Raw genomic sequence first — 15,601 nt, forward strand, 5'->3', positions numbered from 1 at the left:
TGTATTTTCAAAATACTAGTCGACTAAAACACAGTCAAGACAAGTTACTTTGTACAAATCAAAGGTCACCTTTATGCTATTTGATAGCATAACATAAGTGCACTTGAGCCTTATTGTTGTAACTACTATATTGTTCGCCAGGCATGGGTAAAAGATCAATATAATAAAAATAATACACATATATATGTATAATGTTATGAGATTTAAGCTATTTTGTCTAAACATTTATAATTTGTGTTCATTCTAGAATGAAAGAGGCATAATTTATGTTTATTTCCTAATTTTTTATGGTGGTTGCGAGATCGGTCAAATCTACCGAACCCGTACAGAGATTAAACTGAAAATAACAGATAAAATATAAAGTGTTTTCTTAAGAAATGTTTCATAACTATCTGGACATTATAAAGATTTCACATGTGAAATTTCGAAAGTTTCTGGTGCATAAAAGTATTTTTAATCATAAAATGAAAATTACTTTGCATGATAGATAGGCAAGATGTGAAAAGAAACAAAGGCATGAAAGAAACATTGCTGTACAAACCTTAAGACTTAATAAAAAATTAGATATTTTGCATATGAAAGCATTGTAATGTTTACTGATAATCTGCCAAATATTGTTAACATTCGCCTACTAATTTAAAAGTTATAGTATGAAAACTATAACAAGCACAAAATGGTTACGAGGTCGGTCCCAGGGACGGAGCCCGGCTTAAAGAGTTAAATGGGTATTTTTATAATCTTCCTCATTTTACATAATAATAGTGTTAGATTATTTAATAATAATAATCCCTGTAGACTCCAACTGGAGCATAGGGCCCCAACAACACCTTGCCGACGGAAGTTGTTGTTGCAGTAATTTTTTAGCAGGTTGGTTTTTACGAGGCGGAGTTGCTAGCCCCGCGCCCAACCCTCCTCTTTTCTCATCCTGGACTTGGGACCAGGCAAAGGTGGTGGCATCCCTGCCGGGGAACGAACCTGGTACCTTTGGATTAGAAATCCAACGCGCTATCCACTGCGCTATAGGGACACTTAGATTATTTAGTTGCTGTTAATACTTGTGAAATCTCTATATGGTGTATAATAGAAGGGCGTGAAATATAGTTGTTGTATCAATGTTCTTTAGTGAATACAAATATTTGAAATGCTTCTTTTGTATGAAATTATTTTTGAACCTTAACATTTTAATATATTTTTCAGAAAATGGTTGCCAAAGAAACTATCAGTGTGAGAATGGAAAGTGTTTAGCAAGGCATCAAGTTTGTGATCGAGTGAAAGATTGTAGTAACAGTGAAGATGAAGCTAATTGTGGTAGGTCTACATTTTATCCAGATAATTTATTAGATACTTGATTAGTGTTTTGGTTCAATTAACTGATCTCGAAAATAGACACAAAAAGATATCCTCTCTGTTTAAGCTTTGTTTTCTATTAGTACACAAGTACATCCTAGTCACTGTCTGAAACAGAAACTTCAAATTTCATGAAAGAAAACTAGGTAAAAATGTTAATAGTATATAAAATAATGGTTTCAACAGAATTACTTTTTTGATGAAACTTTGTAAAATGGACAGCAACTTCCTGTTGTTAGAGACACCAGCGTAGAGGACGACGTTTCGAAAGTCTTCCACCTTTCGTCTTCAACAACGAGCAGTTGCCGTCCATGCTACAAAGTTTCATCATGAATACTCTGCCTAAACAATCTATCAAAGAATAGAATTACTTTTTATTTTACAATTTTTGACCTCCCTTGTTACGATGATACATGAAATAAGTGAAGAAAGCAGGACATTGTTTTTCGTTTTGAAACCTAATTGTGAAAGTAACAATTTAAAACAAGACCTAATTTATTAATATAAACTTTTAGAACTTAATTAAAAAGTTGGATATATAAGAAATAGGTGGAAAAGTTAGATAGTTGATAGTAAATTAGCTTTGTGGGAGAAAGTAAAGATAAATGGTCATTTTGTTGAATGAGATAACTCTCTGTTTTTGTCGAATAGTATTTTTGTCAAATATTTGGATAGCCTCTTGGACAATAATACAATTCTAAATTCACTGATAAAATTAGAATGTTGGGAAGAGCTGGCTCTGTTCAGAATGTTTTGCTAAACTGACATCAGGACCTTGACAGTTCCAGATTGTGGAAGATGACGTTTAATTTTGAGAAGTTTGAAGTTATCCATAAATGATATGTAATGTAATATGGAAAGGACTTAATTTTTGTGTCGTGAAAAAACAATAACAATAATGTGTATGTGTGTGATTGTTCATAAACATTCTAAACCCATCTGCTGTGAAAACAGAAGCAAGTTCTTGTTTCTGTCTATAGGAACATTATTGTAGCCTTGTATTAAACTCTGGTGAGGCTTAATTTCTACTATTGGTGAGAGTTTTGGCACCCTTGGTATAGAAAGGATATCGTTGTGAAAGAGATGGACCATACAGTTAATCTTTTTTTCTTTCAGTAATCTACTTAATTATGATGGCCATAGATGATTGCTCCTTCCTTTGGGAAGATAATGTAACCTCACAAATACAAGCCAAACCTTTATATTAAACCTTTCTCAAACCCCTTTTAATAAAGGGATGCTGGGGGGGTGCGTATTATTAATGATACATGATTGAAGTCATTTAGGTGACAAAGAAAGACTTACAACATTGGACTTGTTTTTTTATTGAAGAACTTGTGACAACTTTAATCACATTTCAGTATTTTACAGTCTTCCTATGGGTTGTCTGTTTATATGGTGAGATAAAGAGGTTTTGAAGATAAAGTTGAATACTAGAAGCAATGGTTTTAGGCTTTGGAAGCTTAGATTTCAAACTTGTTCTTTAACAGAACTGCCTTTCTTTGTTTAAAAGTTGTGAACTTGTAAAAATGGCTTGCCTGAAGATGTAATTTCTGTTGTTAGTTTCAAAGTTTCAAGAACTTTGTTGGATAAACGTATGGATGTGATTGGGGGTATATATTTTTGTATCTAGAGGAACCTTGATGGACTAAATAGCTTTCTGCCACCATGCATATGGATGTGATTGGGGGTATATATTTTTGTATCTAGAGGAACCTTGATGGACTAAATAGCTTTCTGCCACCATGCTGCTGTCCTGATTTTCCTTATGAGCTTAATCGAAGCATCATTTTTAGCATTTAAAATGTTACTGAAATATAATTTTGATCATAATTATCATGCAAGTTTCTGATTATTATCAAGAACTTCATAATGTTTCACATAAGAACGTTTGATTAAAGTTTTTCTTGCTCTAAGTTTCTTTTTTTGTGTGTGTGTATAGATTTGTGGAAGTGCCAGAATAACGAGTTTGTATGTGGTAATGGTCAATGTATTCCTGAGGATTGGCACTGTGATGGTGTGGACAACTGTGGAGACCATACTGATGAAGTTGGTTGTGGTAATGTCACCTTCCTTTCTAAATATATAGTATAAACAAACATATAAGACCACACTTACTTTTGTAACTTTCAAATTTTTAGTGGTAAAAATATTCAAATACTAACCAATTATTGTAAATAACTTTTCATAGGAGTATATTTTATCCATAATGATTAGAAAATTTTCATTCTCTTATTAATTATAAGGTATTAAGAACTCCTCTGTTTCTTTGTAACCAATAGCTTGACTGACAGTCATGTTTTTATTGTTTTATTTAGCAACAACATGCTCAGAACAGCAGTTCCTCTGTCCAGAAGGTTGGTGTTTACCAGAAACATGGAAATGTAATGGAGTTTTGGATTGTTATGGAGGAGAAGATGAAAGAGGTTGTGGTAAGTAAGTCCGATTGAAGTCCATGTATTTTGGTCTTTAATCTGTATGGATTGTGTTACAAGTATATTGATGTGTAACAGTGGTTGTCAAAAACTAATTACACCAAGTGGTAATATTACTAAAAAGACATTTTCTTCATCAACAACCTGTGGTTAGGAATAACTGGTTTCTGAAAGTCCTTGTTTTTGACAGTTATGATCATTTCTTAACAATGTAGATTACTGTAGTATCCAAACTGGATTCGCTTTTTAAGTTATCTCTGGATTTTCTGTTATCCATAAACTGTTTTTTTTTTTTTACAGATTGTGATGACAAAGAGTTTAAATGCCAAAGTGGGGGATGTATTCAACAACGAAAAGTTTGTGATAGAAATAATGATTGTCCTGATTCCAGTGATGAACTCTACTGTAGTGAGTAAAGTAACTTTAACCCTTATGTATTGCTAGAACAGTATATATATACACCATAGTTAGTTACTTAATCAACTGTTCTAATGAAAATCTTGTTATTACCCTATTAATTGAGAGGATATTAGTAATATTAAAACATATGAATAGCTAATATATCTAGGATCTGTTTTAACTTTAGTATAACTTTTATTTGGAGAATATATCTATTCAGTTTCCAGAGTCTAATATTTCTGGCCAGGTGGTTATGGTGCTTGACTCTCAATCTGAGGGTCATGGGTTCGAATCCCCATCCCACCAAACATGCTCACGCTTTCAGTCGTGGAGGCATTATAATGTGATGGTCAATCCCACTTTTCATTGGTAAAAGAGTAGCTCAAGAGTTGGCAGTGGGTGGTAATGACTAGCTGCCTTCCCTCTAGTATTTCACTGCTAAATTAGGGATGACTAGCACAGATAGCTCTCGTGTAGCTTTGTGCAAAATTCAAAACAAACCAAACTAATATTACTATTTGGTAGATGTTTGATGTGACTGAATTTCAAGGTTCAGTACTTGGTTTGTGATTCTTAGACGTGATCAGATGTGTAAGTGTTGATATTAGGGTGCATTAATTTTGTCTGTTTCTCTAGTGAGACTTCATAACGACTCCATGCTATTAGAGATATTTGACTCAGAACACGGATGGACAAACGTCTGTGCAGATGATTGGGATGAGCAACACAGTAATAGTGTGTGTCAAAATCTCGGCTACAGGTACGGGTTCCGATACAATTACCAAGAAATGGAGTATCTTAAAGACATCTAATTTACTTCAAATATTTCTGAATATAACCATTAAATATATGATACTTGTTCTGAATTTGAGAGAAAAAAATTACAATTTTTCTATGTGAACCATTCAATGGTTGTGTTATTACATAAGGAGACCGTATTTCACAGACTTATTCAGACGTTATCTTAACAGTGAAGCAGTTCTTACGGAATATCCACCTGGTGATGACATTAATCCTGAAGCCAGTAGAGGTCTCTATCATTTATTTGAGAAAACATCTAGCAATAATACAAGAGACATCTGGGAATTACTGTCGTTAAGGTTAGTTTTGTGATTAACTCCAAGAATATATAGTTGTGTTCTATTAAGTGGGTAGAGAAACTGTTTTGTTTGATAAAGTAGAGGTGATTTTTTTTTAAATTAATATTTGGTTATACTTGTTAAAATAAACTAAAATAATCAACCATGATGCCATATTGCTATTATAAGCTGCATAAATAATATTTTAATGGTATAACTGACAGCTAAGATGAGTAAAAGAAAAAGGTTCTTTCTTAGATATTTTTTCGAGCTCATTATGAAAATGCTAACGTTTGTTTCGAACAAATTTATTTACCAAAACACTCCCTTTTACTGATCTTAACAACTGAATTACAATCTACAACTTTATCTCGAATCTAAAAAGTAGCATTATAGTCACGTTCGTTGAAACAACGGGTAATCTTTATTTGTTGAATTTCGTGCAAAACTACTCGAGATAACTGGAAATCAAATCAAATAATCTTTTCACAAGCGTTGTAAAATCAGAAGGATAAATTATTTTCATGAAGCATTCAAAATAATCCATTGCATGAGAGTTTAACGTTTGTAATGCAAACTAGAGATTTATATTCATTGTTAAAAAGATAAATAAAACATGACCTACTAGTCCGGAAAATTGGTTTTATTTAAGCCAATATTGTGTCACTACAGCTTCATTGAGGCAAACAAGACACTTGCTGAAATAGCAAGTGTCTTTTTTTCTGTCCTCGTAAAGCCGTAAAGGCAAAAATTGGCTTAAATAAAGCCAGTTATGTTTTCAGGTCTAATAGGTCATGTTTTATTTATCTTTTGAACAATTTACTGTATCTTTGTTCTTGAAGTTTCTCATTTCTGAATGGTTTGATAAATATCAAATCATGAACTGATATGCAAAATAAAGCATTTGTAATATAATGATCTGTCCCCAGATGGCTCAACAGGAAGCTTGAGAACATATAATGCTAAAATTTAGTGTTGGCTCCCTGCAGTGGACAGAGCACAGATGACCCATTGTGCAGCTTTGCAATTGAGTAAATAACTACCTAAATTTAAAAATATTTTTAAACCTACAAAATTTTCTTATTGTGACTGACATTTGCTTTTAACATTAGTTAAACATGCATTTTAATTGTTTTAACAAAATAACAAATATTTTTAAACCTACAAAATTTTCTTATTGTGACTGACATTTGCTTTTAACATTAGTTAAACATGCATTTTAATTGTTTTAGGAAAGACGCCACCTGTCAAAGTGGAAGTAGGGTTGCAATTGCATGTCGAAAATTTCGTAAGTAACTTCTGTTGCAATTAGGACAATATTTTAATTAATCTTTTAAAAACATATCATTTACTGATGACCTTATCTAATTGATAATTAGGAAAATATTTATCTAACATTCATTATATATGAAATAATTTTTTGTTATTGTTAATTACAAAAGACAGTAATAATATTCAGCTTTCTGCTATAATTACTGCTGATTTTTGCCAGAAACAATTTATGTTTACACTTTATAAATATCCACTGTTAATCCGTTTGTGGTGATGCACTCTTATCCTCAAATAAATTAATTCACACATCTTGTTAAAACAAACTTAGCATACATGAACTCACTACAAACTCAGAATATACTTGAACAAATAGATTCTTAATTTAGTTATTTATAAATGTAAATTATTAGATTAACAAATTCATCTTAAATTTATTGGTAGCTAAATTATCTATAAACGTCATGAACTGGGATAATATAGCATTATTGTGATTTCCTATGAAAATAAGATGTTCTTATCTTACAGAATGTGGTGCATGGAGTCTGGCGGGAGAGCTCCAAGGAAGAATTATTGGAGGCAGCAGTGCTCCGGATGGACAATGGCCATCTGTAGGCTTAGTTGTAAACAAAAATAACAACTACACAGTTTGTACAGTTAGTGTTCTTTCTCCACGGTGGTTGGTCACATCTGCTTCTTGTATTAAACACAGGTAAATAACAACTACACAGTTTGTATACTTAGTGTTATTTCTCCACAGTTGTTGGTCACATCTACTTCTTGTATTAAACACAGGTAAATAACAACTACACAGTTTGTATACTTAGTGTTATTTCTCCACGGTGGTTGATCACATCTGCTTCTTGTTTTAAACACAGGTAAATAACAACTACACAGTTGGTATACTTAGTGTTATTTCTCCACAGTTGTTGGGCACATCTACTTCTTGTTTTAAACACAGGTAAATAACAACTACACAGTTGGTATACTTAGTGTTATTTCTCCACAGTTGTTGGTCACATCTACTTCTTGTTTTAAACACAGGTAAATAACAACTACACAGTTGGTATACTTAGTGTTATTTCTCCACAGTTGTTGGTCACATCTACTTCTTGTTATTAAACACAGGTAAATAACAACTACACAGTTTTGTATACCTAGAAGGGGTGTTTCTATGTTGATAGTGGCTGGTATCTTCTGCTGCTAGCTTCAGGAAGGCCTTGAGAAGGGGTGTTTCTATGTTGAAAATGGCTGGTATCTTCTGCTGCTGGCTTCAGGAAGGCCTTGAGAAGGGGTGTTTGTATGTTGAAAATGGCTGGTATCTTCTGCTGCCTTCAGGAAGGTCTTGAGAAGGGGTGTTTCTATGTTGATAGTGGCTGGTATCTTCTGCTGCCTTCAGGAAGGTCTTGAGAAGGGGTGTATCTATGTTGATAGTTGCTAAGATTCTTTCTTGGTCTTCTTGGTAGAAAGTCTGAGGTCTTGTCTGGGGTTCCCCCTATTGGGACTTTAATCAACTAACTTAATGCTTTGAAGTGTGTTAGCTGAGTTTGTTATGAGTTAAGTGAGTACAGAAGAATCTGTTAATGTTTTTTTTTTCTCCTGTTTGGTTCATACCCTACTATTGTAATATTACTTGTAGGTTTTGTTTAACAGGATGGTGTATTGTAAATTGACAAGTTACAGTATATTAGAGTAATATTACAATAGTAGTGCTGCTCGGTTTTCTTTAAAAGATGGTGTATTGTAAATAGACAAGTAGCAGCACTATTTTAATATTACTCTAATATACTGTAGGGTTTTGTTTAACAAGATGGTCTATTGTAAATATACAAGTAGCAGCAGTGTTTGCCTCTTCCTACACACAGTTTATACAAAGTATCCCTGCTTATTTTTGAGGACGAAAGCTTCAACAATTTGAATATAGACATTAATATTAGCAGGTACTACACTTAATAGAAAAAGTCCATGTAAGTTTGGTTCAAAAACATATATTAAACCAGGATTGAATTATCAATAGCTCCTAAATTGGGTGAGTACATGATTGGGAGTGGAGCATGAAGTAACATTGACACCCAACAATATCAGTAAAAGGTGTTAATAAGTCAAAACATGAAATGTCTTTGACATAATGACTTGCTGGTATGGACACTAAAATTCTTACTGGTACCAGATTGGCTTACTTTCACTGATGGTCTATATTCACAAGGATGTTGTTAATGTGTTTTTGTTTTCCATTGCATATTTAGGTGGTTTGGTGTGTGCTAACTACGATTGTTTTGTGTTGTGACTCCTGAGGACTACATATCCTCTATATGTTTTCAAAAAGACCTCTGACATAAGGGAATATGGCTGCGTGTCTGTACCTTTCTTCTTACTTATTCTTGATTTTTATCTTCTTTATTGTTGTTAACTGTTCTGGGCATTGCTCGAATTGAAGGGGGGGAACTCCTTTTCCCTTGTTAACAGAAGTAAAAAACTGAATCTCTGACTGTCAAATGCCTGATTGTAAGAAATGCATCAGTGAATAGGTTTCAGGAGTTCCCTTTGTTACTTTTTTGCAACTTGAGTCCTGATTTGGATATCCATTGCCAATGACGGTTGTAGCGATGTGTTGTTCGTCTATCTTATTAGCATCTTTGGGACTACAAATCTTGTTCATTCTCGAAAATAGGCTGTCTGTGATGCCCATCCTTACACAGTTGATTCCAAAATTAAAAATAGTAGCAGGTTATTTTTGATATCCAAGAACAATATGTGAATTGCACTTATAAAAATAATTATTTACTTAAATTGCTTGTAGATTACGCTTTTTATATATGTGTGTATTTGTATGTATTGTTTTCAACATAAATTTTGTATATTACGTTGTAAAAAGATGAGTTTGATGAGAAACCAATATCCTGTAAAACAACTTTTATTTTTTCAGCAACCATTCTGTCTGGGAATTTGTTGGAAGTATGCATTTAACTAGTCCAGATAAGCAGAACTACCTGGTGAGAAGAACTGTCTTTCATCCGAATTTTAAACACAGTGGCTCTTTTAGTAATTTTGACATTGTTTTACTTGAACTTAAAGCTGCTATACCATTTGATCGCTACACTGGTGCTATATGTTTGCCAGAAAAGAACATTCAACCACGTCAGCTCTGTGTAAGTGCGGACTGGAATCAGGAACAAAACCAAGGTAAGAGATACCAGCAATAAAAGATTCTAAAAAGTTAGTGTTGGTTGCCAGTCTAAAAAACAAAGTTATGCCATTAAGAGTTCAAACTGTAAATTATTTGTATATATAGTTTAAAAATTTTAAAAATATTTAGATGATTGATGAAATAAAATAACTTTAAAGTTGTTGTTGAAAAAGAATGACAATACCTTACAAACTAAATTTATATTTCCCAAACAACAGTTATGAATAAAATAATAAAGTTTTTACAGATGCTGTTGGTTAATATTGGCCTTTAAATAATACAGATGCGAACTGTTTTGTTCTCACTGGATGCTGTTGGTTAATATTGACCTTTAAATAATACAGATGTGAACTGTTGTGTTCTCACTGGATGCTGTTGGTTAATATTGGCCTTTAAATAATACAGATGTAAACTATTGTGTTCTCACTGGATGCTGTTGTTTAATATTGGCCTTTAAATAATACAGATGCGAACTGTTTTGTTCTTACTTCCACTGATATTTTATTGCACATATAAATTAAATAGTTTGCAGCACACTACTCCAGATAATTTTGCTGTGATCAGTTTGGTACTGATCAAATATTGTTTCTGTCAGTATCTGCCAAGGGTGGTCAGTAATTCATTATCACAGACAAGCATTTGTAAGTTGGTTTTTTTAGTGATTGAATAATTTATAAAAGTTTGGATGTTTCAGTATTATGTTATTCTGTATTTGGCCTCAAGAAAGTTCTACAAAAATGCATGCACACAATTTCTTAATTCTTTGTATTGTTCTGAAAATCTGGCCCTTCTTCTGCTCTCAGCACTGTCCCACATTTTACTTGCAGAACTGGAATCATACAATGAAATTTCTGGGCCTAACATTACAATTTTCTTTAAACATTTTATCTTTTTAACCTTCTTAGAGCAACTGAATTTTGTCTTGAGCCTGTTTTGTACAGAATAGGATCTTTCACAATCAACACTTACACAAAAGCATAAAGACATTTGACACAATTTTAACGTGTTAGGAAATTGCAGTTTAATAACCCTTTTACATATGTCAAAAAAATAAAATACATAATTTATAACTTATAGATGAGTAGAGGCTGTAAAACCAGTCTAAACATAGGGTAATTACTGAGAAATGATTTTAAATAAAAAAACGGAGTGGGGAAAATAACGAAGTTTGCATATTGTTACAAACATCGATAGTTGAGTGTTGTACTATCCACAATTGTTATCAATTTTAAAATTTCCCATTGGTGCATTGCTGTTGGAACATTCATAATCTCAACGTGTCACTAGTTTGTGTCGTTACACTCCTAGTTGTGGTTTGTTTTCTTTTTAAGCACAGTGCACGTGTGTCTATGTGGAAGTACAACCATTTGCACAGTGTGCAACCAGTAGGTACAGCAAGTTCATATTGTAGCCTATTAGTGATAGCACATCTGTAACTGATATGTGTAAAGTGACGTGTGCATATTTTACACAGATATGCACAAGTTTACCTGGACCAATGCAGCATATTAGATTGTAATATTTTATGTGCAACACAAATAAAAAAAATTGTGTAGCTTTGTGCTTAACAGCAAACAATCCTCCTAAACCACCGCAGTACTTTCTATTATCTACGGTGTTTACTAAATAACCTTATTTTTTTGGGGGTCATCATTTATTAATATTCTAAGTTAAAAACATATTACCTAACACACGTTTAACAACAGTCAACCTGTGATAATAAATAGTACACAAAAGTTATGTGTTTGTTTGAAAATTTAACCTTTATATCTAGCATCTGATAAAATCTTTTTTTCTCAAATTTTTATACACACAGAATTTTGATTGGGGAGAAAAATTTCAAGGAAAAATTTGACCCCCACTTTTATTTTATTATTTTTCTAAAAATGTTTTGGTCCTAACACGTAGAAGTCATCATTAGAATAGCTGGCATGAAAAACTATAGATATATTAAACTTCTGTAAATATGCACCTGTCATTAATTGACATGTTGAACTTTGCAATCACTTAGACTAAAATTAAAGAAACTGTGACAGTTACAAGTTTTAATGTGAAAGAGGTCAGAAAGGAGAAGAATAGATAGAGGTGTTAACGGCTTAGCAAAGTAAATAGTCTTGAATGGCTGACTGGAAAATGGACCATCTACAATTATTCAGTTTCGGGATTTTCAGTTTGTTAAAACCCAAGTACTTGTAGTTTCATTATTACATTCATAAACGAGTAAAAACCTAGTACTTGTAGTTTTATTATTACATTCATAAACATGTTAAAACCCAAGTACTTGTAGTTTCATTATTACATTAATAAACGAGTTAAAACCCAGGTACTTGTAGTTTCATTATTACATTCATAAACATGTTAAAACCCAAGTACTTGTAGTTTCATTATTACATTAATAAAGAGTTAAAACCCAAGTACTTGTAGTTTCATTATTACATTCATAAACGAGTTAAAACCCACGTACTTGTAGTTTCATTATTACATTCATAAACGAGTAAAAACCTAGTACTTGTAGTTTCATTATTACATTAATAAAAGAGTTAAAACCCATGTACTTGTAGTTTCATTATTACATTAATAAAAGAGAACGGTTATTTTTGAAGGGTCACCACCACATATGTATCTCCAGTATCTACCAATTCCTACTATGGCAGCTGATGAATGCAATGGATCCAGACATTATAATGGTCAGCTACCGGATACTTCCATATGTGCTGGTTTTATTGATAGAGAAGAATCAGTATGTCAGGTTAGAAAGCTGTTCGTGTTTTGTTGATGAATAAAGAGAGAAGTTAGTATGGAGAAATGAGGCTTCCATATGTTATACTGGTTTATTTTATTATGATGAGACAGAATAAATTTAGATTTTTGTGTGTGTGATATTTTGGATCAGAAACAACCATCTGAGATGTTTGATTTTGATGTTATCAACCATAAAGTATCAGTGTGATAGGTCAGGTCTATTTTTGTGTTGTACCAAACTTTCAGATTTTGTTTTTATCACTGATTAAGTTAAGTTAATTTAGGAATATCTCATGATTCAAGCTTAAAAGAGTTAATTTCATTTTGTTTGATTGTAAAAAAATAAGTTATCAGTTATTCTAATCCAAATACAGTTAGGTCTTTCTTCAGAGATTTTAACAGACTTGTTATGATTGTAAAAGCTTTGTATTATAGAACATTTTTATCTGTTTTGATAGATATTTATGTATTAAGGATTAGAATGTATTGTAAACATTGCCTTTATAATGGCAATTGCATTGAAAAATGTTTAATTAATTCATTGAGATTTTGAAGACTTGTGATGGCATACTGACTCATAAACTATTAAAAAGTTGGGATATGAATTTTAATGAAATATTTTGAAGTTATATTACTGATCATAAATAAGTCATGATAACTTCTTTTTGGCTTTGTGATGCAAATGAAAATATAGTTAGTGTTTAATGTTAGTATCTGTTACAGGAAAATTCTGGTGCCCCTGTGATGTGCATTAATGACGATGACCGCTGGGAACTTCATGGTACCCTTACTTCATATAGAAACTGTGGTCACTCTGGTCATCCTGCAATCTACACGAGCGTTTCTGCTATGTCCACGTGGATTAAGTCTGTTATTGGCAATTGTGTGTCTTCTGACCTCTAGCCAGGACATTCAGCTGCTGGCCAGCACAGTGATTCAAACTTAGTATTTTAAACTAATAAAGTGGTCAGTTCAATTGAAAATGATATGTCAGAATTGTTGAGTGTTAGTGTGAATCATACGGTGTAACATGGTGAAGATTAGGATGTGTCATTAAATTGTCAACAGTTTTCTCCAACATGATGGACTAAGAATTCTCCAATAGAAGGCCAAAAACTAGCCTAATGTGTCAACAATATTTTGATATGTAAAATGTTTTTATTAACCAACAACATTTAACAGGTCACCCTTACATAACTGAAGACCAGAAGAATGTAATTTTACAAAGAGGGAGCTTTGTTTATTTTGAAGTTTAAGAATTAGTCAGTAGGTTATATTTAGTGTCTTGTCTTTCTTAAAACAAGAGTTACTTCTTCAGTTGTGCATCAGTTTTCTTGATTTTTTTTTTGTATCCATTTGATTGATATTCAATGCACTCGATTTGACACCAGAGAGTAGTATCTAAGATCGAAGCTTTATGTTCTTCAGTTGAGAAATGTATTCAACTATTCCTATACAATGCTGTGTTTTTCATTGTGGATCTTTTGATATTCAGGTTGTGATATTAAACTTGAGCTCAAGGATAATCTAGCCAGGTGCGCTTTAAATGTGATGATATATAGGCAAAGTTTACAGTTTAATATCCAAGAGTTTAAATTAGAACTGTCTATTAATAAAAAAATAAATAAAAACCTCAACACTGATTAAACATTGAAACATTTAATATACCTTAAAAATAGATAAACACAGATTTCCAGAGAGTAACCTTTAAATTAACACTACATATTAGAAGTTTTCGTTTAAATAATTGTACTTGATTAGTTGTCGCATTTAAAATAAGCAGAAAATGTTAAGCTAGGAACATTTTTATATTACCACACGTGTTTACGTGAATAGCAATAAAGTTTATGTTGCTAAGTCGTTACCATTAATTGGCTTTTTGTTTTATTTAATATGAAATAACTAAGCAGAAACCAAAACTTGTGCGAGTAAATTGTGACAAATACAGTGTGTGTGTAAACATTTACTGGGAAAAGAGAAGACACAAAAGCTTACAAGACAATAAAAAAACTTATTTGCTTTAGCCAAAATAGTTATTCACACTTTCAGACAAAATCTCACAAGTAATTAAGTATTCTTGTAGATTACTGTTTTAATAGATTTTTAAAAATACCCCAAGTAAGCTCCAGATGAAATCTTAACTACCACAGTTACGTCCATCTAGTATTGAATCACAAAAACTAGCAGAGTGGCTGATTTCTGTGGATTTTTGGTTTTGTATATAGGTCCTATGTGCCAGAAACTTCTGTGTGATACCATGAAATCTAAGTCACAAACCGGTGAGGAATGCAATCTCTTTACGATCTATTTTGTTTTTTTTTTCAATTCAGACAGTTCTTTGACACACTCGTACTGTATATTGATCTAAACGCTAAGAATACAACACATCTGTTCTGCGTCTTCCCTGTTTTATGTACATACAGATAGGTAGTTGTCTTTTGCTATGTTCTACTTCAAATGAGAACGATGAGAACTGAACAGTCTATATGGAATATTTTCACTCTAGAAATGTAATATTTCAACCACTGATTGCCATTTCTATTTTTATATATATTGTGACTGATAAAACTGGAGCTAATCTTTATGTTTGTTTTACTGACAAAGTAAGTACTAACTAAAATGTGTACTGATGATTTATTTTCTTTTGGAGATGATTGATAATAATATGGGCTTTGGTACTTTTTAAGTAAAGAATCTTGTAATTTGTTTCACTAGCCTGCGATTAAGCAGGCCTTTTGAGTTAAAACTGTGTAGTTTTTTTGCTTAGAAACTATCTTATTTATAAAAACTAAATTTTCCACAATTTGCTGTTTCTGCTAAGCTTGAGTTTTTGATTTTTTTTTTTGAAATGAAATGAATTGTAATAAATATTTAAACTGACTTTTGTTGTACTGCATAATTTTTACAAGAATTCTTCCTTGGTGTGAATTTATTTTTGTAGTTAATAGGAAAAAGATATTTATTAATCAAAATGCTATTTTCTTACTTACAACATTTTGCTAAAATCATGATTGGTTCAAGTCACTGAAATCACATACAAGTCATTGTTACTTTGCCATCTTGAACTGGCGATAATGTTATGTTATAATTACATTAAATTACAGAATTGGCAACCAACACCAAAGATCAAGGTTTGATCACTG

General features: G+C 32.2%; 1 protein-coding gene and 1 non-coding gene across 2 annotated transcripts in view; one reads left to right on the forward strand and one right to left on the reverse strand.

Moving 5' to 3' along the window:
• LOC106471455 overlaps window positions 1–15,339 on the forward strand; it is a 46,887-nt gene extending 31,548 nt beyond the window's left edge. Inside the window, exons 14-24 of the mRNA XM_022400072.1 lie at window positions 1,198–1,308; window positions 3,290–3,406; window positions 3,666–3,779; window positions 4,083–4,190; window positions 4,818–4,941; window positions 5,153–5,281; window positions 6,493–6,548; window positions 7,058–7,241; window positions 9,456–9,712; window positions 12,320–12,465; window positions 13,182–15,339. Coding sequence (XP_022255780.1) covers window positions 1,198–1,308; window positions 3,290–3,406; window positions 3,666–3,779; window positions 4,083–4,190; window positions 4,818–4,941; window positions 5,153–5,281; window positions 6,493–6,548; window positions 7,058–7,241; window positions 9,456–9,712; window positions 12,320–12,465; window positions 13,182–13,361 — 1,526 coding nt within the window. The 3' untranslated portion in view covers window positions 13,362–15,339. The remainder of the gene's footprint in view (window positions 1–1,197; window positions 1,309–3,289; window positions 3,407–3,665; window positions 3,780–4,082; window positions 4,191–4,817; window positions 4,942–5,152; window positions 5,282–6,492; window positions 6,549–7,057; window positions 7,242–9,455; window positions 9,713–12,319; window positions 12,466–13,181) is intronic.
• Trnar-ucu lies at window positions 955–1,027 on the reverse strand. The gene has a single exon. It is a non-coding gene; the product is annotated as a tRNA-Arg (tRNA).
• Window positions 15,340–15,601: the final 262 nt, after the last annotated feature.

This window comes from Limulus polyphemus, unplaced genomic scaffold (genome assembly GCF_000517525.1).
Source record: "Limulus polyphemus unplaced genomic scaffold, Limulus_polyphemus-2.1.2 Scaffold4634, whole genome shotgun sequence".
Lineage (NCBI taxonomy): Eukaryota > Metazoa > Arthropoda > Merostomata > Xiphosura > Limulidae > Limulus > Limulus polyphemus.